Here is a 26271-nt window from a genome sequence, read left to right on the forward strand (position 1 = left end):
CACGTGAGCGGGGCGCCCGGCAGGCCGGCGGGGGCGCGGGGGCGCCGGCGGCGACATCTGCGGCGGCAGCGACGGCCCCGGCGCCTGCGCCCGGCATGGAGGGCCCGGAGCTGGGCAGGTACCGGCGGCCGCCCGCAGCCGCGCTCGGGCCTCGCGGTGGGGATCGCCCGTGGTCCTTCTGCTCCTTCCCCGCATCCCGCGGCCGGCGGAGCCGGGGCCGGGCTGTGGCGGCCGCCTCCCTCCCCTTCCCCTGGGCACAAAGAGGGAGGGGAGGCGCTCCCGGGGCTCTGAGGCTCCCGGGCCCGCGGCTGGGGGAGCGCGGCTGCCTCGGGCAGCGTGGGGCGCGATCGTGTCTCTGTCCCGACGGGGATTTGAAAATAATTTAATACCTGATTTTGTTCCAGTGAACATATCTTTTTCTTTACCTTTTTGGGTTTTTTTCCCCTTTGTTTTTAGCATGAACTGAAGCGGGGCGGGGGGGGAGAGGAATCATGAACTGAAGGGGGGGAGAGGAACAAATCACTACCTTTTCCTCGTGATGCTGAAAATATTTGTTTAAATGTTCTATAATACATATACATAAATAGCAAAACAAATATATTTCTGAACCCACGGAAGAAATTTGACCTAAAATATATGGGAAACTTAGAGGTGGGGGTAAAACCTCACTTTCATCTCGCTAGCAAGTGGCTAGAGGACTTGTTTGTGGTACTTGTTTGTGCAAATTTTTTCTCTGTTCAAAGGGAATTTTATTCCCTTTACTAGAAGGAGAGTTTATATACACATAAAATAAGAAGGTCTGTATTACAAAAAGACATCTGGTCGTAGGTTAGATGCTTTCACATTTTTCTTACTCACTCTGTTCTTCTGCTCTGTATGATTAAGCTTTTATTACATTGTGAACTGGATTCTGCATGTCTCTGTTTGTCATGTATTTCCCAATGCAAATCTGAAAATCAGTTTTGTTTGGTTCATTAACTGCACAAGTATTTTATATAAAATGGAGCTCTCTCAGGAGCGGGTTTAGGGTGTTCCCTGTACTCTGAAAATCTCCCATAGATGTGTTAGGCAACTTCCCTGGGAATCTGACAGACCTGTGTTCATATTTATTCTCCTTGATTCAGGATAGATATTTTGTTAAAAATCAGTGTCTTGGTCACAAGACTCTGGGTTCTTCTTGCCTAAGACTGATTTACAGTGGGTTTCTTGAAAACCACAGTGTGTAGTAGCGAATGGTCCCTTCTTTTGAGAAATTTAAAATCAGAATCATTTTGGTTGGATAAGACCTCTAAGATCATTGAATCCAGCCATTAACCCAGCACTGCCAAGCCCACCACTAAACCCTGGCCATAAATTTACATATCTACAACAGCTTTTAAATACCTCTGGGGTATTTAAATACCTCAGACAGTTCCCTGGGCAGCCTATTCCAATGGTTAACAGCCGTTTCCATGAAGAAATTTGTCCTAATATCCAATCTAAACCTGCCCTGGCACAATGAGAGGTCATTTCCCCTTGTCGTGTCACTTGTTGCTTGAGACCAGCCTAGCTTCACCCTCCCTTCAGGTGGTTGTAGAGAGTGGTAAGGTCACTCCTGAGCTTCTTTTTCTCCAGGGCAAATACCCCCAGCTCCCTCAACTCGACCTTTCCCCGGCTCCGTTGCCCTTCTCTGGACACACTCCATCACCTTCCTGTAGTGAGAGGCCCAAAACTGAACACAGCACTCAAGATGTGGCCTCAGCAGTGCCAAGGCCAGGGGGACAATCCCTGCCCTGGTCCTGCTGGCCACACTATTGCAATACAGGATGCCATTGGCCTTCTTGGACAAGAATCTGTATATCTAAAAATTATTTCCTGCTTGTAATTGTAATTCTGAGACGATAAAATTATTTCCTGAAAATCTAGTGTTCACCAATCCTTTCTATGTATTCGTAAGGCAGTGGAATCTATGGACAAGAAAGTGGCTGTGTAGGTAGAAGGGAGTGACGGTATAAAGCAGAAATGGGTGTGAGGGCTGTATGTGACTAATAAATGTGTGGAGGGAGAGAGCTGTCTATGGAAAAATGTCTTTATGTATAGAAGGAGACTGGATCTCTGTGTGTGTGAACACTTCCATGTAGAATAAGTGCCATATTTGTGTTGGGATCCAGTGTGTGATAACTGGGCAACATCTGCCACACAATTTGTTGAAGCTGTTTAATAATCTGCATAGTAACAAATGCTGTGTGTGTTCTTAATGCTTTATAGCCCAGAATGATTCATCCATCAGATGATCAAGCAACTGACACAACATTAAAATAATCTAAAATTTGGGAAACTTGTGGAAGTCCAGAGAGCTTTAGCTCAACGTGTGTTGTAAATTGTTGGTCTGTTTGATAGACAGTTTGCTTTGGAAATCTGTGCTGCAGTGTTTTTCCAAAAAAAAAAAAAAAGAAAAGCTCTACGCTTCCCTTACAAATGCTCTGTTAATTCCACATCGTAGCAGTCACAAGAGACCTGTGCTGTTAATGTTGGGGTTAACTGATACCAGCTAAGCAGCCAGACTGCTTCGATGGTGTGGGTAATTTAGTGCCTTGTTAGCAGAGTCATCAGAGAATATAAGTGCAGTACATGCCAGCCTTGATAAAGGTTGATGTTTACATTCTGTTTGATACATCAGTAGGTTTCTAAATTGTTGATAAATTATTTCTCTCTTTCTCCTTCTCTAAGATACTACGCATATCTTCAGCAAGCTCAAGCATTTTACTCATTTCCCTTCCATCAGATGATGACTGCAGTGCCCAACATGGAAATGATGACTGAGCAGCCGACTCTAGAGGGCATTCCAGAGCCAAACATTGCTCAGGAGCCTCCAAAAGGTAGGCTGACTGGGCTGTGGTAGTGAGATGAAGTGTGGATGATTGATTGGGAAAAAAATACTGCTCTTAAACTGCTTTCTTGGACCTGTTGGATTTCCTTTTCTTGATGCTCTCTGCAGAAGTATTGATTAATTGTGTTCTTTAAGAAACATGTTTTAACAAACAATTAAAAAGAAAAGAAGTAAACCCATGTGAATGTATTCACATTGTTCAGTCTCACACAATTATCTTGTTCCAAGAAAGGCAGATTTTTTTTTCAGTAGGTAAATGCATCATTTTAGCTGAAGTCATGGATTTTAATATTATGTTAGAGAAGGGTTTTTTAAAATTCTGGCTTCAAAATACTTTTTTTTTTTTTTTTTACTTTCTGCAAGAGAGGTACAGTGTAATACTGTTTATTTGAAATATTTTTGTTTGAATGGTAGCTTAGTTTGTTGTAGTAATCACAGGCAGGGAATTGGTTACATATACTAAGAATTGTTTAGTTTAGTGTGGCTTATTTAAACAACTATGAACTGCCGGAAAGTGACACTGTACTACAGATCAGTATTATTAGTGAACACAGAGAGAGAGAGAGCAATCTCTGGGTGCTCATGTCATGGCCAGTGCCTGTGCTGCCTGAATCTCCAGACTTTTAAGAGCCAGAAGATGAGGAAGCTTCAGGTGTGTTGTTTAAATTTATAAATTGGGAAGGTAAATTTACCTCTTTGATTTCTTTCTGTGTCCATACATTTAACTGAGTCTTTTTGAATATTCACACTACAACATTGGAAATGTACAAAAAGAATATTGTTGTGTGTTTCAGAAGTTAAAAAAGGAGGAAGGAAAAGAAAAGCCAAAGCAACTGAGCCAAAGCAACCCAAAAAGCCTGCTGCTAAAAAAGAAAAACCAGCCAAGTCAAAAGGCAAACAAGAAAAGATCACAGATACTTTTAAAGTCAAAAGAAAAGTGGACCGTTTTAATGGTGTATCTGAAGCTGAACTTCTGACCAAGACTTTGCCTGATATTTTGACCTTTGATCTGGATATTGTGATAGTGAGTAACTCAAGAGTTGCAAGATTAGGTGGAAAAGTCTTGTATATGATTTACATTCTTTCTGCTTACTTACCTATATTGTTTATATGGCAAGATCTTGCAAGATAAAGTACATAAACTGCTTCCTGTGTGTGGAGCTGCTTTGCATTTTCTGTTAAAGCTGTAGTAACTTAGTCCTAATTTCTGAGAAAACTAAGGCTCACATTTAATGCAGAGTCATGAGAGACCATAACTCAGTGCTTAATTTCCTGGAAGCTCTGCACCGTCTGAGCTGCTCTTTTGACATTGCACATCTAAATGAGACACTGCTGCAAAGTTGTCAGTTTTTTAAAAATAATGACAGAAGGTGTCATTAACACAGTTTTGTTTATTAACAGTAACTTAGAGAGAATTGAATACGCACCCTTATTGTAACTTGATTAAATTCTTGACTAGCAAGCCATGTTGTCATTGTTAAAATGGACTGATGTCTTTGTAGATTGGCATAAACCCTGGCCTGATGGCAGCTTACAAAGGACATCATTACCCGGGACCTGGAAACCATTTTTGTATGTTTTTGTTTTCCTTTCTTCTTTTAGCATTTGCAGAACTTTGTTAGAACTTGTGGCATTTTAATTAAACTAGCTTGGTTTTTGTTTTTCTCCTGGGTTTTGGTTGGTTGGGTGTTTTTATTCAGAGAGGGATTTTTATATGGTAAATATGAACTCAGGACCTCAGCAGGTTCTGTCAGAGAGGTCCAGTGCAAGGAGAAGCAATGGCAAGATTGTAAAAGAAAGCTGACACATTGTATTGGCCACATTCTTTCACTCTAAATCCATATTGATCACTGCTTAAGTGAATCACAAAGAGCTTTTAGAATAGAGAGCTTTTCTCTACAGAACTTTTAGAATAAAAGACTGGTTTCCATGCTCACGATGAGGAATTCCTGTTCACTAGGGCCTTTCTGCCCTCTTGGAGGAGGTAAAGTAATACTGGCTATTTTAAACCTTTCTGGATAGGACGTTAGTCTTCCCAGGTTAACTGATACTTTGTTAAAATAGATTGTTCTTGTAGCATTCCAGTACTCCAATAGTTGAGTAGTTTTTCTGGTTCTGTTTTATTTTCCTTGGAAAAAGGCAAACGCATATCTGTCTTCCTACTTCCCAGGGAAGTGTCTCTTCATGTCTGGTCTAAGTAATGAACAGCTGAACCACATGGATGACCACACCTTGCCACATAAATATGGGATTGGATTTACAAACATGGTTGAAAGGACAACACCTGGAAGCAAAGACCTCTCCAGGTAGGGCAATAAGGGGGAATATCATGTTGGTTAATGAATTATTAGTTGTGATTATAATTTTGAGTACTTTGTCTTTTAGCAAAGAGTTTCGGGAAGGAGGGCGAATTCTGATGCAGAAGCTACAAAAGTATAAACCTCGTATAGCAGCTTTCAATGGAAAATGTGAGAACTTCTAAATGAATTTTTTTCTGTCAGTAGCTTTTTTTTTTTTCACTTACCCTATATTTTCATTTTAGGTATTTATGAAATTTTTAGTAAAGAAGTTTTTGGAATTAAAGTTAAGAACTTGGAATTTGGGCTTCAGCCACACAAAGTGCCAGATACAGAAACTGTAAGTATTGAGACAGAAACAAAACCAGGGTGCTCCATTTTGATTATTTAATGACATCTCAGGCCTTGCATACACTTGGGATAACACCAGTTTGACCAAAGTACAGGAGGTGTGGAAGGCTTTTACTTAAATAGAGAAAGGGGAGTAGTGCAATTTTTGGGCATGTCTTTAATGCAGCTTCTTCAGACTTGAAGACTTCATTTGAGAAATGGTGTGTTATGGTTAGTAGGTTGGTGCATTCTCTGAGGACTACCTAAAATATAAGTAATACATGCCTGCTTTTATGATAACTTTCATCTGATCCCCCGTGTCCAATTCCCTGGATATTTGTATTACTGGATTTTGATACTGACCATGACTATGCAGTGCCACAGTGAGGGAGAAAGAACAGCAAGTCCATCCTTGTGCCATTGCATGTGACCCTTCAGCATTGCTGGATCTGGGCATACCCAAGCACTTCCATCAGACTGAATCTCCCTAAGCTGATCTGCAGTTTGTAGTTAAATTGGGTGCTTAAGATAAAACAAACAATTTGATGAAGAGTGCATTAGTCATAGACATCTAGTGCTGGAAAATATGTCAAGAGACCAGCTATGTATCATTAGAAATTGGTTTGTTTAACATGTTCTTATAAACAAGTTAAAGCAAAGGCTATTACACTACTTGCCAAGGTAGCTTATTCTAAAGCTTCATTACCTTGTCACTTCAAAAGTTTGGATTGTTTTTCTTTTTATTTCTATCCTCAATTACTAGTGCTGCAAGTTTCAGCTGCCTTTCTCTAAAGGTGGAAGTGTTGTCATTAGAGCCTGAAGAACTGTTGGATAAAGTGCTTGCTTCTTAAGTAGCTCTTAAGGACTTCTGCAGTAGATGTATTTGTAAGAAAGATAGATAATCCCCTTTACTGGTACTTGTTCATAAATACTGCATGGTAATAGAAGTATTGAATACAGGTTTTTTTTCCCTGAACTAACTTGGTATCTTTAGTTAAGGCTGTTGGCAGAGATAGAAGCACTGAAGTTGGCTCCAGCCACACTAACTGCAATTTCACAGCCTGGCATACGTGATGCAGATGCACTTGGCCAAGAAGCCGGGCTAATTAACCTGTGCTGCCTCCCTCACTGGTTTGGGCTCTTTGCATGCTGTCACGTACTCCTCTATGCCCTGGCTCAGGGCTCTGCTTGTTCAGGGAGCGCTGGAGTGTGCTCTGCTCTCTTGTAACACACATAGGTACCACTTCTCCTGCAGCACATAAATAGCTGGTGAAAATTGTCCACACTTAGCAGCTGGTAATCAGCCCCTGTCTTCAGGGCAAGACAGATGGCTGGCCAAGAAAAATGAAAGACTCCTTTTAGCCCCTTCCACAACCTCCTGTGGCATTAGTTGAAGTTTGTACAAACAGTTAAAACAGTGAGCTTAACAGTTAAGTCGTTCTGAATGCACTATTAACTCATAGCTCAGGCACTAGTAATGCTCGTTTTTTTGCTCTTTGTCTCAAGCTCTGCTACGTTATGCCATCGTCCAGTGCAAGATGTGCTCAGTTTCCTCGGGCACAAGATAAAGTTCATTATTACATAAAGCTGAAGGACTTAAGGGATCAACTAAAGGGCATCACACCCAACACAGATGTGCAGGAGGTGCAGTACACATTTGACTTGCAACTTGCACAAGGTATTGTTATTTAGTTAACATTCCATTAAAATGTAATGTAGTGTAAAATACAGCTAGCAGTTTCCTAAGCAGAAAGAAAGAAGAAATTTAATGGGAGGGGGGAGATGTGTCATCTTCTCTAAACTCTGTGGTATGGAATTACAGATTCCATTCTCTTTAGTACAGCCTAAATTATCTAAGGGGAGCAGGGATTATCTTGTCGAATTTGTGGCTGTTTTTCAAGTGTTTTCTGATAAAAGTGCTCTTTGATCATTTTTGTTCTAAGTATTAATGCTTGAGGTGTTCTGTTTCTGCAGAGGATGCTAAAAAGATGGCTGTCAAAGAAGAGAAGTATGACCCAGGCTATGAAGCAGCATATGGAGGAGCTTACTGTGACCGTGCACCATATGACACTGAACAGTGCAGCTTCTCTTCAAATGGAGCTGGTAAAGTGCTTGGGGCATTCAGTCTGCAGCCATCACTGGGGAACAAAGACCCCATGGTGTCAAATGCTTTTAAAAACGGTGTGGTTTTTGTTTGTTCAGCAGGAGGCAATCCACAGTACTGTGAAGGGTCATCCTTTGGTGAAGTTCCTAATGGACAGTGGATGACACAGTCCTTTGCAGACCAGATTCCAGAGTTCAGTGCTGGTATGACACAGGAGGAGGAGGGAAGTAGCGTGTAGGAGCTGTTCCTTCTCGGCTATGCACACATGCTGCAGTTTTAATGCAGTGATCAAGATTGGTACCTCGGTTCTCCAACTGAAGCATTTTAATAGTATTTTATCTTCCCTAGTTATTTTATTATAGTCCAAAGTAGGTGTGTGGTTGACTGAAATCAATGAACTAGATAATTTTAAGGAACTGTCCAAACTTTTTAAAAAAAGTTAGCCCTTTTTTGTATATGAGTTTTATATTTAATGTATACCATTTCTTGCGGGTTTTGACAAATTGCTTTCTCATTTGTGAAGATTTCTTTGGGGCGTTAATTTTATTCCATAAATGGTATATATGTGGTAGTAACAACATCAGTATACTTTTTACTGATGCGTCAATATTTGGATATCTCATAATACTTTTATATCGAGAGGGGAAAATGGGAAGTGTACCCTTACCTTGTGTGAAGTGGTGCTTTTAATCATGCACAGTTAAGGAAATTGTGCTTTTTAAGCCTGCCTTTTACTGTCTTAAAAAGTGTAGAAAGTTGTGTTCTGCAGCTGTGAGTGCTGTCTTCTAGGTGGGACGAAAGAGCTCTGTCTGTTCAGTGAGTGGACCATATTCAGGATGAAGGGAGTGAAGACATCATCTCAAGTCACAACACTGGGGAGGAAAATTTGTGTCACACAGGACAGGGCCTAAATATTCTAGCTGAGCTGTCTTAGGAAAAGGTTCCCCTACTACTCCATCTCTTTCCCCCTTAAATTCCAATGTAAGGAACTGGAATTCCTTAAAAAAACAAAAAACAAATAGCAGTGGTAGTTCTTGAATTCTGTGGCAATTAAACTCCATCATTTCCATGTAGTTAGTCCCTGCGCCTGACCTTTAGCAGGAGATAACCCCCTTTGAACCTGACAGAATTGAGAGACTGCATTCTCTTTAAAAGTCATGTATAGCTACGTTATTTACATCATGTACAAGTATAAAGGATGAAAGAGATTTGCAATTTAGCAGTTTTTAAAATTCTCTTCAATCTGTGTTCCCTTTATTCCTCTTCAAAGTGAAAAATATCAAGTTGAATCTAGGGGCAGCTGTTCCATTAATAAGAAGTTGTCTGTAGAAGCTATAGCTCTCTTCTGAGGAACTCGCCTAAGTGATACACACTTTTGGCCAATATTAGACTGAGAAAGAAATGAGATTCCATCCTGGTGCCTAACTCTCATCTTCTTTCCCTCTTTTATAATGTGAGGAAAAGATGAAGTAAAAGCAATAAGCTGATCAAAACACTAGTTTTGATGATCTTATGACAGTTGGTGGCTTCACATACTTGAAAACAGATACAAACAGTATCTCCACACTCCATGCTGGTCAGAGATTCCTGTACCAGTGTGATTTATCCTCTCTTCACAGCCGGTGACAGTTGTCAATTGTGTGTAACTGGTTAGTGTAGGTTCTAATCCTGCTGTAACAGCTCTTGCAGAGATCACACACTGTCAACCTGTTGTGAGGCAGGCATGATGTTTACAGTTTCTTCCCAAATTATGTGGCTTAATTCTGAGCATCCTAAATCAAGAGAGTGTGCATTATGATTCTGATTGTGTATAGTAGCTGCAGCATAAAGCTGTTCCACATATTGTCAGAAAGGTATAGGACTTGTCTTGTCTGTTATTTAAAGTGTACTGTAACATGTATTGCTGTTTACATGGATATTTTCCTGCAGGTGCTCAAAGTATCTTGCATCAGGGATTTGTTATGATTCAGTTTTATTTTCAACAAAATTAGAAGCATGAAATTAGCACTGCTGAGTATGTAGCACAGTAGGATGTAACTCCTGAAAGGCAATCCTGTTTGATTGGAAGGGAAAGGTCTCTTCCTTAAGGGAATCACCCACTTGGTTATCTGGGTATAACGTAGAGTTGAGTGTACAATGACCATTCCACTAAATACTGCAATTCTGTGTCCTCCTTCAAAACTGGTGCTCTTTCTGTTACTGTAATACAGAAGTTCTTAATCTGTCTTAAATCTATCAATGTTTCACAATAAAATCAGGAATTGTACTGCATTGTATTGGAATGTGCTTTTGCATCTTGCTAAGTACACTACAGGATGTGTCATACACAGAAATGCCACAAAAGAGAGTCACCACACAACAGAACTCAGTAACACGTGCCCAAGTTTTCATTTCAGGCTGTTTAATGTGCACTAGATAACTGAACACTTCTTGTACATAATAATGCAGCTATTTGTGTAGATTTTTCTACCAGGAAACATTGGAATCTTGCTTAGAAAGAACCTTAAATTAAAGCACACTGTCTGGCACTGAATTTCACCTCTTTAAGTGTTTAATGAAAGAACTTCATTGTCAAGTAAACTTGTTTCCTCACTTTACATGCAAGTCAGGATAATCTGAACTGTACTGATCACTCCAGCCTCCCTCTCCTGCCATAAGCACACAAAACTGATGGTCAGTTAACAAATACTTTGTTTTCTAAAATCAATTAATCATACAACATGTTGCATATCAAACTATTAAATGCATCCCATACACTACATTTTGCAGTATTTCAGTATCAGCTATCAGGACGAGTTAATTTGAACTTCCCTGAAGGGTCAGGAATAAACCAGTTTTCCCAGAGATCAGTGTGGACACTGGGATAGTCCCAAGGCTTGTATCTCCCATTCCAGTGAAGTAATTTAGCTTCTTGAAGAAATTGCTCTGAGTAACGAGCATCAGGACTCCAACCTGCATGGGTAGATTTAAAAAAAAATATTTTGAAAAATGTGGCTTTTAATAATGGGAGACACTATAGAGTGAGTTAAATTCAGGTGTCTTTTTTTTTTCAGAAGTCTGATTAGCATGGTGTCATGTTAATTTACAACTAGTTGTATGATAGAGCAGCTTTTTTCAGCTTGATGTCTCTTATGTTGCATCAGCAAAAAATCTCAGCAAGTTTCCTCTCTGAAAGCTTCCTCTTTCAACACTTTTAACATCTTGGCATAGCTAGGATTAAAACCAAAATAAAATCTATTCATTTTACCATACCAGCTAAGTCATTACATTTTTCCTAGGATAATTCACCACTCCCAGGTGAAAGGTAACTACATCCTCCAGAATGCTGACAACAAACACTGCCAGGCCTCCCATTTTCTTCCACTGCACCTAGCAAAAGACTGATTTTTTTTCAGTCTCTCACTGTATTCAGATATTGCATATATTCTTTCCATGTAAGTAATGCATGAGGTAAAGTCACACAGGGTCCTGCACTGGAATCTCACAAGCTCACTTTAGTTCCAGCTTGCAAATGGTGAGAAATTAAACTTACCAAGATGCCTTATGTGCCACATAGGATTAATAGAGGAATACTTTCCATGAAATACAATCAGCATTGGAGAGGTTGCCACGCCTCCCCCAAGGGTGCTGCTGTAGAGGTTTTCCCTGCAAAAGGAGAAATAAAAGAGTATGTTCAAAACCTCAAGCAATCTTTAGTAAAAAAGGCAGAAATTAAAAATAAGTATCTAGCAAAATTCAAAATAATTTTGAACAGATCAGTTTTCGGCATACTCCTTCCTTCTGCTGTTAATTGATTATATTTGCAATTCCAATTCCCATGGAGTGAGTTGTTGCTCAAGAAAGATGGGAGTCAGACCCAACATGAAACCAATTTTTTCTACACACAGAATATAATTCTCAAGGCTGACAAAGTTAACTGTAGGGAAAAAGCTGTTAACATAAAGCAATCAAAGAATTTAGCCTGTTTTCTTAAGAAAATGTACATTTTTCCATGTTTTTAAGTCCCTCTTTCTTCCCCTTTCTCCCTCCCCCAGCTTTTAGACCTATAAATTAACCTCCAGCTAGATTTTGTCAAAGCCTAGTTAGTATACATTAGTATCTAGAGAGTATCAGTTTCCTATGAATTTTGTGATAAATCCAGGGCTAGATCAAGCCTAACCATGGTAAGAGGAGGCATTGGGAGGTGGCAGACAGATGTCTGGCCACAGTGTGCTGATGGCCCTGCTGACCGGTTGGCACATCGGCAAAGCCACCCCACCTATGGGACACTGTGCCACCCCCCTGGTTCAATGGGGAGGGAACTTGGGAAGTAGCAAGAGATGCTGAGTGGCTACAGAACAATAAAATCATAACCTCTCCTCAAAACTGGGTTTCAACTGCTAGGCAATTTTTTTCACTACCATTTCAAAATCCAGCTAAAAGGAGCATGAATGTGTTATTAAGGCATAAAATCAGCTTTATAGATTAAATTTGAAGTAACATTAATGGAGGCTTTACTCTTAATATCTCCTTAAGAGCACAGCAATAGTTTGTCAGAATATTACATAAGTAGAGTAAGAGAAAAACATTTGGCTCCTCACCCATTCACACACTTCCCATTCATGTACCTCCTCTGTTCATTGAAACTAACAAGTAATGGACACAGCACAATAGCACAAACTATTCCAGGTCAATTTTATCTTACTAAATTTAAATTTAATCCTTTGCAGAAAAAGAAAATAAACACCAAGTTTTCAAATGCAGGTCAACAGGGAACTAATTTTAAAAATGGTGATTGTTTCACTGTGTCACAGCTTGTTCGTGGTCAATAACAAAAATGTAAAATTTTGTTCAGCTAGAGAAAAGAAGTGTTTTCTATTGGTGTTCAAAAAAAGATAGTGTCCAGTTACAGCTTGGCTGACGCTAAAACAGGAGAGTCCTCATGCAAATAAGGAAACATTCTTCCTTTAAGCCAGCCTCAGGAAGGGAAGATCATTCAGTGGCTTCATCTCAGGCTAAGCTGGTCACCCAAAATGAGAACCATATGTTCTCAGTGTCCCTCAGGATTAAGCGTGGTTTGTGAGTAAACACAAGACTAAAATTCCAAGTGGCTGTTTCCTGGTACAGAATTGGTCAGATTTAAACAGATGGAAATGCTGGAAAATGAGTTATTTCACTTGACAAGATCTCAAAAGAAAGACTGCTTGGAGTTAAAAAAAAACCCAAAACTGTAAGAGCTTTTAAACAGAAAGTAAAGCTGTAAACCAAGCATTAAAAGTCAAGTGCAAAGCTGGATTTCTACACATACTCTACATTTCTTTGCATCCACTTTTCCAGCTGCTTTGTGATCCGCTGATGTTTCCATTCAGTCATGTTAGTAACAATTACTCCAGGATTAAAAGAGCAGGTGCTGGGGCTGATGCCAAGATCTCTAATGGCTTGCTTTCTGTAGTCCAGGAATCCCATGTATGTGTTCTAAGAAATAAAAAAAATATGTTCATCCCCTATGAATCTCTAAAGATACGTGTAAATGCATCTCACTGTCACTGAGAGGGAGACTAAATATGCTCTCCCAAGGATGAGTTTCTGGATAGTGGTTACCTGTCATGGTTTCCATATGACAAGGCTGTAAGGCAGGATGCTTCCTGATACTAAATTGCTTTTCCCACAGTATTGTACCATGGAAGTTTGATAAGGCTTTTCCCTCGCTCTGTTTGTCTTTTAGTAGCTCACACTAAACGATGCAGCATCACAATTGTACCCGTAATGCTAGAGGGATGCACTGACAATTCTGGGGAACTCAGGTCAGGAATTAGCCTCAAACCTTGTTTTCCTAGGTTTTGTTCCCAAATAATATCATACATTCAGTCTTCATTGAATGATCTATAAATGCTCGTGATCTACTGATAGCAAAATACCAAATGTAAATTAGTAGAATGCAAAAAACAATAGAGGTTCAAATTATTGCAGAAAATGACTCTGCATAGCATTACAGAGTTACTAGAAAAAGTCTTTCATTACTTGTACAACCATTACAAAGCTATCTATGTATATATAAAACTTTCGCTTTGGGGAAAACGCATAAAATCATCTTACACTTATGGGCAAACACATTCATTATTAGAATTCCAGAATGGCATCTTACCTGCATCCCTACACTTCTAATCATTTCATGTGTAGAAGGCAGATCACAATCATCTGAAAAAGCTGCTGCATGTCCAGGAGCTAACTTAGTATCGTAGAGTTCCTGGATGTCACCTGATTACAGAAAGGTCACAAGCATTAGACAACACCTACTGCACTGCTACAGAGCTGATAGGATAACATCAGTTCTCATATCTTACTTATGACCACACCAGATATTCAATTTTGTAATATGGGACCATTTTCTAGTTTGAGTCCTGCACCTGGATGCCTAAGGTCTCTCTTCAGACATTATCACTGGTATTCAATACATTCATGTTTTGGGTGTCCAAAATCAGCTACAGCAGAAGCCAATTGGACTGTTAAAAAGCTGGTTACAAACTTAGGCATTCATAGAGCTTGTCTTTGGAGAGGAAGGGCACAGGCAATTCTGAGCCTCTTCAAGTCCCACAGAAGTGCCACTTCAGTGCCTTGCACAGATGAGGTTTTTCCTGGTGTTATTGTGTTTATACCTCCTAGGAGATACCTGGATTCCCAGCAATGGCTGACTGAAATGTGCCTATCATTTGACCATCCCTGCTGACTTCACAGCCCACCCAGCTCCTTCCTGGTTGAGGGAGACAATGCAGTGCCTAGCACCTCACTCATCACCTGGCTGTCAGGTACCCAAGATGTTCCAGAACAGTTTCAGGGCAGGTGGGAAGCACAAGTGAGCCTGCATCCCAACCCCTTACAGCTTCCAGTTCTACTTTTGCTTTCATCTCTTTTACTAGTTGTGCTGCTGGTCTTCTGCCAGGTGAAACAGCTGAATCAGCTGCTTCTGCAGCTGCACAACTGCAGGTTACACACCTAACAGGAGCTGCCTGGGGACAGGACAGGCCACTTGGTCAGCAGCAACCTACCATGAGGTGTAATGTGAAACTACACCTTTATCCTGCAGCTCCACAATCACCATCAGCTGACACCCCCAGGGAAAGAGAAAGCCCAGTGCTGGTGAACACAGCTGCAGAGAGGGGTGACGGGGAAGTGGTGGGCTCAGCTTGAGCTGCTCGTAAAACTGGAGTCCAAATGAAGACCTGGAACCTTTCAAAGAGTTAAATATTGCTGCTGCCCCTTGATGATAGGCAGAACAACAAAACCAAAAAGCAGAGATTGCCACTGGAAACACTCGTGTTGAGGAACTGTAATATGAAGTCAATGGCAAACTAAAATGAGACAGGCAGAGCAGATTAGTTGTCTTTTATAAAGCAGCAAATAGTGACCCCTTTAAGTGCAGGTGGTCTGAAATCTGCCTCTAGAGAGACAAAACTATAAAAAGGTGCAGAAAAGCAGTGGAGAAATATACTTTTGTTGTGTGTAAATTCACTGGTCTTAATGTTCTTACAGCAAAGACTAATGTAGGCCAAAATATTTATTGTAGTTATACTCAGTTCTTTCCAAAGGAAATTTTCATCGGAACATCCCTTTAATGTTTAACAAGAATAGGTAAAATGGTTTTGTTGTCCCTGGGCCCTAGCTAGGGCAAGGAGGAGTGAGGTAGGTAGCCAGCTTGTGCTCAGGAACTGGCTGGGCATCAGTCTATCCACCAGAGTAGTGACTTGTTCTCCTTTCTTTTCTCTTATCCCACTTATTCTCTGCTTATTAAGCAATTATTCATTTGTTTGTATTTTTGTGACCCTTAAGTTTTCTTGCTTTTGTTTTTCCTTTCCTCTTCCCCCATCCCACTGCAGGTGGGTATGGGGAAAAGTAAATGAGCCCCTGTGTGGGGCTCAGCTGCCCACCAGCATTAAAGCACAACACTCTGGTTAAAAAGTGCTTTAAAAGAACAGGAAAATGTGATAAAACAATTATGAAGACAACAGTTCTACAGAGAAAAAAACAGCAGCTGGGAAACAGAACAGAAAAACACTCACAAGAAATGAATCTTCAAAAAAGTAATTGGTCTTCAAAAGAGATTACTTTGATGATAAGAAAAAAAAGAGATTTTTTCAGGATTTTAATGTCTTGTAATTGCTCCCACTTGACTAGGAACTCTGAAATCTTTGATTGTGATTCTGCAAATTGCTTTGGATTCTGAGGTGAAGATGCTCAAAACCATATTTTGAGTGCTTGGAGTTTCAATCTTCTTATTTGAGTAAATTCCTCTTGCTCTCAAGAACAGCAATTCTGGATGAGGAATTGGTAGCATTTGTGGGAATTTAAATACTAGCAGGAAATGCATGTCACACACTCAGTAAACACTGCAGCATCTGAGTGAAATCCATGGTATCTTTCAGCAATTGACCAGAATCAATTTAAATGAAACCCACATACATTTTTGATCACAATTATTCAAAATATATGCAGATAAGTTCTTCCTCAAACTTTCATTTAAGCAAACAGATTGTTTGTAGTTTCCCTAAGTTCACACTGAGCAGCTGCCTCAGTTTCTATTATAGCTCATATTTCCAAATGGCTGTAAAAGCTGCAATAACTTTGATTTTAATTCTGTTAGAAAGTGCTTTTCATACAAGAGCTTACCTTGAACAATGACATCATCATCCAAATATATTACTTTCTCATGTTTTTGGATAAGCAAAGGAAGATAAAATCGAACAAAGTTCAGCTATTAAACAGAAAGAAAAAATATAGATTAAATGGTAAAACTGTTTAATGAAGTAGTCTCAGGCTTCTGTGTCTATTAAGTCAGTTTGAATTTCTCTTTTCATTGAGCACCAATCAGTGATCATTTGCTTCCTCCCCCACAGCTTTACTACTACCTCAAATCCAGTATTGTTACTGTTACTGATGTTATTATTTATCCCTATTTATTTCCTATGGCCCTAACCATGCAACCCAAAACTGTTGCTTCCTCACAGAATCCTTTAGGTTGGAAAGGGCCTTTTGAGATCGTCTTGTTCAACTCCACTTCTGCAGCAGGGTCCACTCAAGCAGGCTGACAGGGACCATGCCCAGTTGGGTCCTGAATACGTCCACAGATGGAGACCCAACAGTCTCTCTGGGCAACCTGATACTTTTAAACTCATGATTTAAAAAGTCTTTTCTTTAGCCCAGACGGAATTTCATGTTATTTGTGCCCATTGCCTCTTGTCCCTCCCCTCAAGTATTTATACAGATTGATAAGATCCTCCTGAATCTGATCTTCTCTAGGCTGAAACAGCTTCAACTCGTTCAGCCTCTCATACAAAAGATGCTTCAGCCACTTAATCATCTTTGGAGCCCATGTTGGACTTGTCCCAATATCTTTCTTGCCCTGGTGGGCTCAGAACTGGACACTGTACTTCAGATGCAGCCTCACCAGTGCAGAGAGGAAGGAGCACCTTTCTGGACCCACTGCCAATGCTCTTCCTAGCGCACTTTTAGAGCATACATCACACCAAACACTTCAACATTTAATAGCATCATCAATCCACTCTAAAGGAATGATTTGAGTGGCACCACAGACATGGGCTAACAACTTCTACAACAGCAATGAAGAACAGAGAAGAGGGAAAAAGGACTGAAAATGTAAGAACAACCGTAAGGATTCAGACCATTTTACCCAGCACCTGTCTTCAGAGTGGCCCTAACCAGATGCTATGGGGAAAATAAAAATAGAGCAAGCATCCAGAACAGTTGCTCCAAGTATTCTCCTAGCTTTCAGTTATTTTCAGCTCAAGGGATTTTCTGATCTAGATGTGATCTGTCTAAATATGAACTTCGATCCTAACTGAACCCCTGTACATTTTTACACCCACAAGACTTTTCAGCAAGGAATTCTAGAGATGTAGCACTCATTGCATGCAAAGTGTGCAACACCTCTTGTTTCTGCTGACTGTCACTCTGACTAATTTGATCTCATAGCCATAAGTTCTTGCATTGGAAGAGACATACACACACCCCCTCCATGAAATGGAACAGACTTAGGACAGTTTAAAGCCCATATAAACATTAAAAACCTCAACAATTTATTATGTGGTGTTCATTGACTCACAGGCTGCAGTAGCTCAGGACGTGATGCATCTTGTCTGATTTTTCCTTTTAGTACCATAGGATTGAATTCCACAACCTTGAATTTTATTTCTTTCAGTTTAGAATTTTCAATCCATTTTCTATAATAAAAAGAAGAGAACTGATAACAGAAATATCAAGTGTGTGGCAAGTACTTCCAGTATGAAATTCACATATACTTAGGAGAATAATAAGAGACCTTGAAAGCTCACTTGATCTATTCTATCCCAACACAGAATCACTTGTCTAAAGCTATTGCACACTGACCTTTGTGAAACCTGTTCTTGAAACAAATTTTTTAAAAATCCCCCACAAAAACCCCAACAAAACAAACACTCTACCCCACTGCCAAAACCAGACTCTGTATGTTGCCCAAACAACCCAGCTTTCACCATTACTTCCAATGAATTATATTCTTCTAAGTTCTCTTGCTATAATTAAGGATCATTATTTCTTATCCTATCTACAGTGCTTTTAAAGCTGAGGTTAGTTTTCTTCCTTTCACAGTTTTATGTTCTTCCAGATGGCTTCTACGTCACCTCCTGATGATGTTTTCTTCAGACCAAACTAATTTTTTTTTTCATATTTTTGTCAGATTTCTTATCGCCACTGTTTATTTTCTCTCCTGACACAAACTGTGGGTACAAAGGCTACAGAAGTGAAGTAGCCAGAGGTGAGAACTGCCAAGAAATGTTTTAGTATTCATTCACAACTTGGTCCTCTTTAAGACAACGTTTGCAAATTTTAAAACTGAAACAGAATGAGCTGAAACTTCATGAAATTACATGCATTGAAATATCAGGATATAATTTCCTTTCATGAAATGAAGAATTTTCATTTCATGAGAGAAATGAAATGAGACCTCAGAGAATGAAGTGAAATGAGAAGAAGGAACATGAAATATGATGAAATGAAACAGAAAGGCAATTATTTAATGATGTGAAATAAATGAAAGGGAATGGAATGAAGTGTATTGAAATGAGATGAAACATCAAGAAATTATATTCCTTGAAATCTCAAGATTTCATTTCCCTTCATGAAATGAGGAATTTTCATTTCATGAAAGGAAATAAATTGAGAAATTATGGATTAAAGCAAAATGGATAGAAAGGAAAGAAAAATGTAATGAAGTGAAACTGAGAAAAATAAAATTCTGAAATTAAGTGAAAACAACAAAATTGAATGGAATGAAATCAAGTGATGGGAAATGAACCAAAACTTAATGAGATGATATTCATTGAAATCTTGAGATTTCATTTCCTTTCATGAAATGAAGAATTCTCATTTCATGAAAGGAAATGAAATGAGAAATCAAGGAATGAAGTGAAATGGAAAGAAAGGAAAGTCATTGCAATAATTTTTGGGCCTCTTTTTGTAACTTTAATACATCATCTTAGCTGAAATTAGCTTTAAACAGCAAGTTTTTCTACTCTAAAGCTGAAGACACAGCACCAGAGGAGAGGTAAGTGCTGTGCCACAAAGTGGGACTGTGACAAGTAGACAGTATATCCTTACCTTACTACAGACTCTTCTGCAGCCTATTTACAAAAAGCTGAGAAGCACAAGTATGGCATGGCCTGGCTATTTCACACCCCTTTGCACAGGTCAGTGTCTTGTGGAGGAAAAAGTGTCCTTTTTCCATCATGTACAGAATCCTGCGGGTTGCTACCAATGGCACTCCATTTCCCTGATAAGTCCTCCCACGTGTTACGCCTGTGCTAGGGGGAACAATCACGTGGCTCTAACTACAGCCTGAAACAAAACAAGGCTGGTGTGTACCGAATGTGTGGGATGGTTGTCTTCAGCCCAACGATGTAGAACAAAACATTGGCCTCTGTGTTGCTGTAGATGCTACTGATGGCTGCTACAGCTGCGCCCATCCTGCCCGCAGCAGCGCAGATCACCACTGGGATTTCTTCTTCCATTTCCTCAGGACTCTCCAAATCAACTACAAGAAACAAACCCATTTTACATCAGATCTGGGTCACAAAAATGACTAAGTACTTCCATAAGCAGTGGACTAATTTCACCGTCACCCCATTTTTTTGCTTACCACGTCCTATACACATCCCCATCTGGCAAGGCACACAACTTGAGCTGTTGCTAATCCAGAACTACTTGCAGGTTGACTGGACTGATGGGTGCCTCCAGAGAATAAATAAGAGAGTTCTTGGCATCTTCTACTCAGCAGGGGCACAATTCAGCCTGTCCTTCATGTAGCTGCTTATTCATATGAAAGCTGAAGAGGTTTGAATACCTTTGAGACTTCTACATCTCAGTTATATTTAGCACAAATTGAACAATAGGTTCCAAAATTATCGAAGGAAGGAGGTAAGTCAGAGACAGAGCAATTGCATGAGCTCCACTTCTTTGGCAAGCTGACTTGAAAGGAATAGTGCAAAAATTTGCACCAGCAGGAAGTTGCTAATGATATAAGGGAAAATACCTAAACTACACCGAATCAGGTCACATTCCTGCTAAGGAAGATTTTTATCCCTGATTAGCACTGATTAACTTACAGAACTTAAATGGATATATTTATACTGTTAAAACATAACAATTACACTCATAACAAGCCCAACAAAAATATACTGAAAATAAATTATTTATATCAAGACAGAGTTTGTTTACCTTGGGAACAGTGAATAAGCTATTTGTATAAACATTTAATACCAGTCCAACCTCATTAACCTAGCAGGTTTCTGTAACTATAAAAATTCCAGCAAAAACTTCTGCTGTAAATGTGAAGATTTGATGCTCTAGCCGAAATGAATAAGCAGGCCAAGAACATTCCCAGGGAGGCAGGTCATGATCAAACTTTATTACCACTTGACAACTCCAATCTGCTCAGCTCAAGTAAGGATATACTCTAGCATCCATCTACATCAGTGACATCTGGATAAAAACTTAATCAGATTTACTACTCTTAGTCATCACTATCAATCTCCCATGATTTTATTAAAGTAACTCAGAAGCAAAACGTTTTTTCATCCCAGACCATATGCAACAGTGTGAGTAGCTCATCTACTGCAGGACAAACAGGATTCAGTAAGGTGAAAAGTGCTGTTCAAGGTAAGACATAAGGAAAATAAAACAGGAACATAAGTGAAACACAAGCGCAAGTCACTTACCTGTTTCATTTTTTAATGCCAATGGCACCTGGTGAACTTTGTTATACAGAATAGCGCACACGGTTAAAACAAGAAGTAACAGTAAGATCTGGTTAACTGAAACAAGAGGGAGAATGTGTTAACAATCAGTGTAACAGCTGATTCCCAAGTAGCTGATTAAAAAAACAAAATCCAATTTGCAACCAGCACAGATGATAGAAGAATTTCATAAGCTGTTTCTGTTGTGTTTTTCTCATATTATTTGATCAAGCTTAAAATTTTATGTTATAAAACACAACATTAACTCACCCCTGTTAAAGTAATCCCAAACTATCTGATTTTCATGGTTAATTTGCTCACTAAATCATAAGACTCCCGATATATATGGGTTATCCATACTAGAAAATTCAGGTGTCTGAACTTTACCAGGAGCTTGGAACATTTTTTTCCTGGCTAGTCTGCTGTCTGTTTACACACACTTAATGAGTTAATTATTTTTACGTAGCCCCTTCATTCTGTCATGCTTCCCTCATAAAACTTCAAACACAGCAGAATTTTTTTATCTATTTCAATGTTCAGATTTTCAAGGTGTATTAGAGCAAAACCTTAAAAATTCTAGAAAAACAAACCCACCATTCTACAGAAACCAGTAATGTTTCAATATATTTGAAAATACTTATTTTGACAGGGTAATTTAAATTAATAACATCAAAGCAAGGCAAAGACCTGGCTGTGTATTCTGATTCATAGTCCCTAAAAGACTGTCTTGTACAAATTTAAGTCATTCAGCACAAATCAAGCATGTGCAGGAGTTGGGAGAGTTCACCAAACACAACAGGGAAGGAATCCATTGCCCTCATCAACAGTTACTATGATGATGGGTGTTGCTTCAGACTACTTTGTTACTTTTGCACCACCATAAAACGTACTTAAGGTGCTCAAAAGAGCAAAGGGAATGGAGTTCTGCTCTATTTTAATCAAAACGGCCAACTGGCCGCAAGACTAGATTGAAATTGGTAAACATATGTCACCAAACCTGCATTAATTTAAACCAAATGAGGAAAAAGCCCATTGACTTCTGAGAAATTTTGGGCACATAAGTAAAGGCAAAAGTCCATTTTCAGTCACTGACCATTACAGCTGATGAGAACCCCAAAATTTTTGGGGCCACATCTCAATATTGAGTACGAACAGCATTAATGTGCAGAGCTCTGTAAAAGTCAGCTTCAGGGCTCTGGGCACAATTCACATGAAAACAGCAGCTACTTGCAGTATTGGTGGGAAGTGTCAGAATCTCCAGTCTCAAGTGAGTAATTTTAAATTAATGGGAATTATGATTGTACTCATCTGACATAGTTAACAGGAAAAGACTTATTTGCATACTTAAAGTTAAGCATAATTTAGCAATACTAGAACTATAAAGTCGTATGCAACTGTGATAACAGTTGCATGAGAAATTGGATTTGACATTTCTGTCCTCTTTTTTAAAAAATATGTCTTTCAAATGTTTTTAATCTCTCTTACTTTTCTTTAAAAGAGCCATGTGTCCTGTTGGATGAGAACTGTGATCTGTGGTAAAATAAAATAAAAAAATAATTAAAAGAAAAAAAAAAGAGAGAAATATCATTAATGCCAGAAATGAATTCTAGTTAGTTATATAAAGGACTAGGTTTTGGATTATCAAATTTTACTGCTGAACTGGTAAAAGTAAAACGGCACTTAATCTCTGTAAATACCTTTTTTTTTAACAAATAACTAATATTCTGAGTTAGAAATATTTTTATTAATAATTTAAGCAACTAATAGCTTGTAAAAAACATTTTAATAAATCCCATCTGATCATCTATTCAGTAGGCGATTTTTAGTACCTTTTAAGATACTCTGCAAAGAAGTATTAAAACACCCACTAATGCAATTTATGAATATATTTATCTCTGATTTCACCTCAAACATAATAACTATCGCAATTACTAATCTCTTGCTAGAGCATGCATTCCCAAACACATGGGAATCTCATACCAGGGCAGTGTCTTCTAGACTCTCAAAAAATTGCAGAGCAATAGTGAAAATGTTTTCTTACAGTGCTATCCTTCCAGTGTGTGTAAAGTGGCTTGTATTTATGTACATTTTTTGTGATGCTGAAGAAAAGGAGGTTGCCTTCCCTAAAATTGTGCTTCTAGCCCAGGCCTGAGAGCAGCCATGATTTTATTCCTGACAAGACAGAACATAATCCCTAAAGTACAGGATTATGAGAAATACAACATTTGTTTGAATTCTGGACCCAAAACTACCATTTATGGAGGAAAACACAAACCGGATTACCAAAACAACAACAACAGACAGCAAAAAACAGCACCAGAAGCTGGGGGGGGGGGGCCATTGGGAGGGCGGTAGAGAAAAATCCAACTGTGTGATCTAACCTTTATACTATGTAGGCATAGAACAGAAAACAATTTTTTCTGTTTCCACATATACAGATATGGACATATTACAGCACAGATAAAGAAATAAGATGGGTACTGTGCACACATAAAAATGAAGTTTATTCCAGCTCCTTGACAAATCAGACAGAACAGCAAGAATTCTTGAAACCTGAGTCACAAAACTGACCACCTCTCATTGGTTAGTGCTCAAGTTCAGGCAGCATCCTAGATTAGTCTCTATTTTGAACAATGAATTAAATGACAACAAAAAATAATACTAAAAAAACGTAAGATGTAGGTTTGTTCACAAACCATTTATATTCACATGTATTTAAGTCCCAGCTGATGACTAAATTGCAGTGAGAAAGGAGTATTCTGGAAATTCTTTCACATCTGCACTACTTATCTACATTCCAGCAGACCATTCTCTTCATGTGGCATTAATTTACACAGAGGAAATCAAGCTTATCTGTCGGAAAAAACCACAGCTGAGAAAGCCCTTCTCTCATGCATTAAACACAAATACTGCCTTCTTTTACATTTAAGAACTTTACTCATTTAGGTAAGCAGAGCAACAAAGGAACCTGCTACACTCTTGGACTAATTTTCTAACCCCACTTTAGCTAATCACAATCTTCCCCGATTTCCACAGAGCTGCCTACTATCTTTGAATTAGCAATTGTAACAACAGCCACAAACAGTCCTGATGATCATTGCAAGATGAAAGCTGCATAGCCACAGCTTCATGCTATCTTCAGAAATTATTAAATCCACATAAACTGAACCATGTTTTAAACCTTAAAATCCAAGACAGACTCTCACACCAGTTGGAATTCTACAACTACAGCATTCCTAAGCCTCTGAAACACCAATTGATTACCTACTGATTTTTTAGAAAAGAGAGGTATACTTGTTCCCCTGCAAATATTTACTCAGGTTTTTCTGACTGCAGACATTATTTCCTGGAACCTGGCAGTCCCTAACTCAGTTGCCAAATCCTATAACAAAACGAGGGGCTGCAGAAGGGAAAGCTCAAAACCAGTGACATTATTGCTCAGATATTTCCTGCTTAATTAGTCTTTTTACCTCTTCAAAGCAGCACAGTATTCGGGACTCCTCTCTCCTGAAGCGCTGTGGAGCTATTTACTTGGATCCTAGATAGCCCACAGCTGTAAGCACTCTTGCCAAAGCGTCCTTGACCACCATCCTCCTTTGAAGTCACCCGAACAAGGGCCTTACAGGGCACAGTAACAGTTTTACGATTCAATTCCTTTTTCGGACTCTTCAAAGTTTACTTTGGAGTTGTACTGATTTTCCTTTCTTTCTCTGCCGCTGAGGAATAGCACAGAGTCCAGACGCTGCACTGGAGGAATGAGAGCACATAAACCACTTCCAGATGTGCAGAATGATGAGGCAGCCCCAGATCTGGCAAACTTGCCTCAGAGCTTCAGCTAGCAGATTGCAAACAAATCCCATAAGACAAAAAGTCTTAAAGGGGTGGGGGAAAGAGAAGGAAACAAACCCTTCCAGAAGTTACTTCAACAATCTAGCTGCAAGTTAGGTTTTTATTCATTATTTATGGCGAATGTGAACAGGTAACTAGTGTGCAAGAGCCAGGCTACAACATGCCAAAGTCTAACAGAAGGCCAAAGTTTTTCCAGTGTCTGTTGGCAGAGTTCTTGAGAGTCAAAAGCTAAGGGAAACTTGCAAAAGTCAACTCTGAACATGCATTTTGACTTGAATCATCTTGTTTCCTAATCTCTGAGCATTTAATCCACAGGTTTGGTTTACATTGAAAAGGATTTTAGATCAAGGTAACCAGCACATGGTGATACCCTGCCTCCTAAGCTCTCCTGGAATGCTTTTGCAGTTTTATTTCTACAGCACTTCTTTTATTTGAATTCTGTCCCTCCCTTCTAGGAATGAACATTGTTTTGTCACAAGACTTTCATGAGTACTGAAAGGAATAATAATAAATATCTTCAACTCTAAACTATTTTTTTTATTTTTATTGTGAGGCAGTGCAAAATTTATGAGTAGTAGTCAGTAAAGGTCTTTAAAAAGGTCTTTAGTGTTCCAAATTAAAATTGCTGTTCCATTTGCAGGAGCCAAAAATGTGAATTTTCAACCGTGTGTCTCAAACAGGCCCAAACTGTATTATCTGAGTCTGATTTTGCACAGGATTCCATCTTCTGCTTGAACAAAAAATAAATGAAGAGTTATACATACAGTTATGCGCTTCGTGCAGATGGCTACAACTATTAGTATTTTTCTGTGCTGTGGTATTTAATTTGTATTGAGCTCATGCTTACCAAAATCCACCTATGTTTTTTTCGCATTCCTTTCCATTTCTATGTGAATCTGAACAGATCTAAGCAGCACCGTCATATGAGCCTGCAGAACTGGGACCGGCTCCTTCACCTGGCAGAACCCTCGGGATTACTGGCAATGCAGTAACACCTTCACAGAACCAGGTTGGAAAAGAACTCTGAAATTATCGAGTCCAGCCTATGACCACACATCACGCTGTCAACTAGACCATGGCAGTAAGTGCCACATGCAGTCTTTCCTTTAACACCTCCACCACGTCCCTGGGCAGCCCATGCCAATGTCTAATCACCCTTTCTGTGAAGAAATTTCTCCTGTTGTCCAACCTCAATTATACATCTCAGCATCAGAATTTACTATGTAGAACTCAACACTGACAAGAGGCTTTTAGCACCAGATACACCCTCTTTGGATTCCCCTCAGCCTCCCACGTTTATATATTCTCACACAACACCCCTCTCACACAGGAAAGAGCAGCTTCTCTCCTGCACAACGAGACCTTCGAATTCTCTCACATCACCCGCTGCTAGCTGTAGAACCGAAACCTCGGTTGCTAATCTCAACCTTCGGTGTTTAAACAGCAATTCATTTCTTTCTCGCTGCACACCTCGCAGGCAGCAGCATTGCCTCGCCTACCACTAGCCAGTTAAAAAAAACCCCCATAATGTGCTACACGTTTCTGAGGGCTCGGAGGGAG

General features: G+C 39.4%; 2 protein-coding genes across 6 annotated transcripts in view; one reads left to right on the forward strand and one right to left on the reverse strand.

Annotated features, from left to right (window-relative positions):
- TDG (thymine DNA glycosylase) overlaps window positions 1-9871 on the forward strand; it is a 10443-nt gene extending 572 nt beyond the window's left edge. Inside the window, exons 1-10 of one of the 4 annotated variants that reach the window (XM_042050713.1) lie at window positions 22-118; window positions 2710-2858; window positions 3664-3893; window positions 4372-4441; window positions 5040-5175; window positions 5255-5337; window positions 5412-5506; window positions 7003-7174; window positions 7471-7599; window positions 7699-9871. In XM_042050713.1, the coding sequence (XP_041906647.1) occupies window positions 96-118; window positions 2710-2858; window positions 3664-3893; window positions 4372-4441; window positions 5040-5175; window positions 5255-5337; window positions 5412-5506; window positions 7003-7174; window positions 7471-7599; window positions 7699-7838 (1227 nt within the window). In that variant the 5' untranslated portion in view covers window positions 22-95 and the 3' untranslated portion in view covers window positions 7839-9871. Of the gene's footprint in view, window positions 1-21; window positions 119-2709; window positions 2859-3663; window positions 3894-4371; window positions 4442-5039; window positions 5176-5254; window positions 5338-5411; window positions 5507-7002; window positions 7175-7470; window positions 7600-7698 lie in introns of those variants that run through there. The other 3 variants (XM_042050714.1, XM_042050715.1, XM_042050716.1) reach the window with 3 other exon arrangements.
- Window positions 9872-9965: 94 nt separating this feature from the next.
- Window positions 9966-24693, reverse strand: GLT8D2 (glycosyltransferase 8 domain containing 2). 2 transcript variants are annotated; one of them, XM_042050718.1, is made up of 10 exons: window positions 24333-24693; window positions 20845-20940; window positions 19767-19952; window positions 19493-19661; window positions 17697-17814; window positions 16244-16328; window positions 13725-13837; window positions 12888-13054; window positions 11133-11245; window positions 9966-10552 (listed from the first exon to the last, which is right to left on the reverse strand). In XM_042050718.1, the coding sequence occupies exons 3-10, from the start codon at window positions 19786-19788 to the stop codon at window positions 10380-10382; spliced, it is 960 nt and encodes a 319-aa protein (XP_041906652.1). In that variant the 5' UTR covers window positions 19789-19952; window positions 20845-20940; window positions 24333-24693; the 3' UTR covers window positions 9966-10379. The 2 variants fall into 2 exon arrangements, with proteins under 2 accessions (XP_041906652.1, XP_041906651.1); XM_042050717.1 differs by lacking the exon at window positions 19767-19952 and adding an exon at window positions 22348-22392 and having other exon boundaries at window positions 24333-24689.
- Between the last annotated feature and the right edge of the window lie 1578 nt (window positions 24694-26271).

The sequence above is a fragment of the Corvus kubaryi genome, unplaced genomic scaffold, assembly GCF_017639235.1.
Source record: "Corvus kubaryi isolate FWS band 111438036 unplaced genomic scaffold, C.kubaryi_AGA036_p1.0 74, whole genome shotgun sequence".
Classification (NCBI taxonomy): domain Eukaryota; kingdom Metazoa; phylum Chordata; class Aves; order Passeriformes; family Corvidae; genus Corvus; species Corvus kubaryi.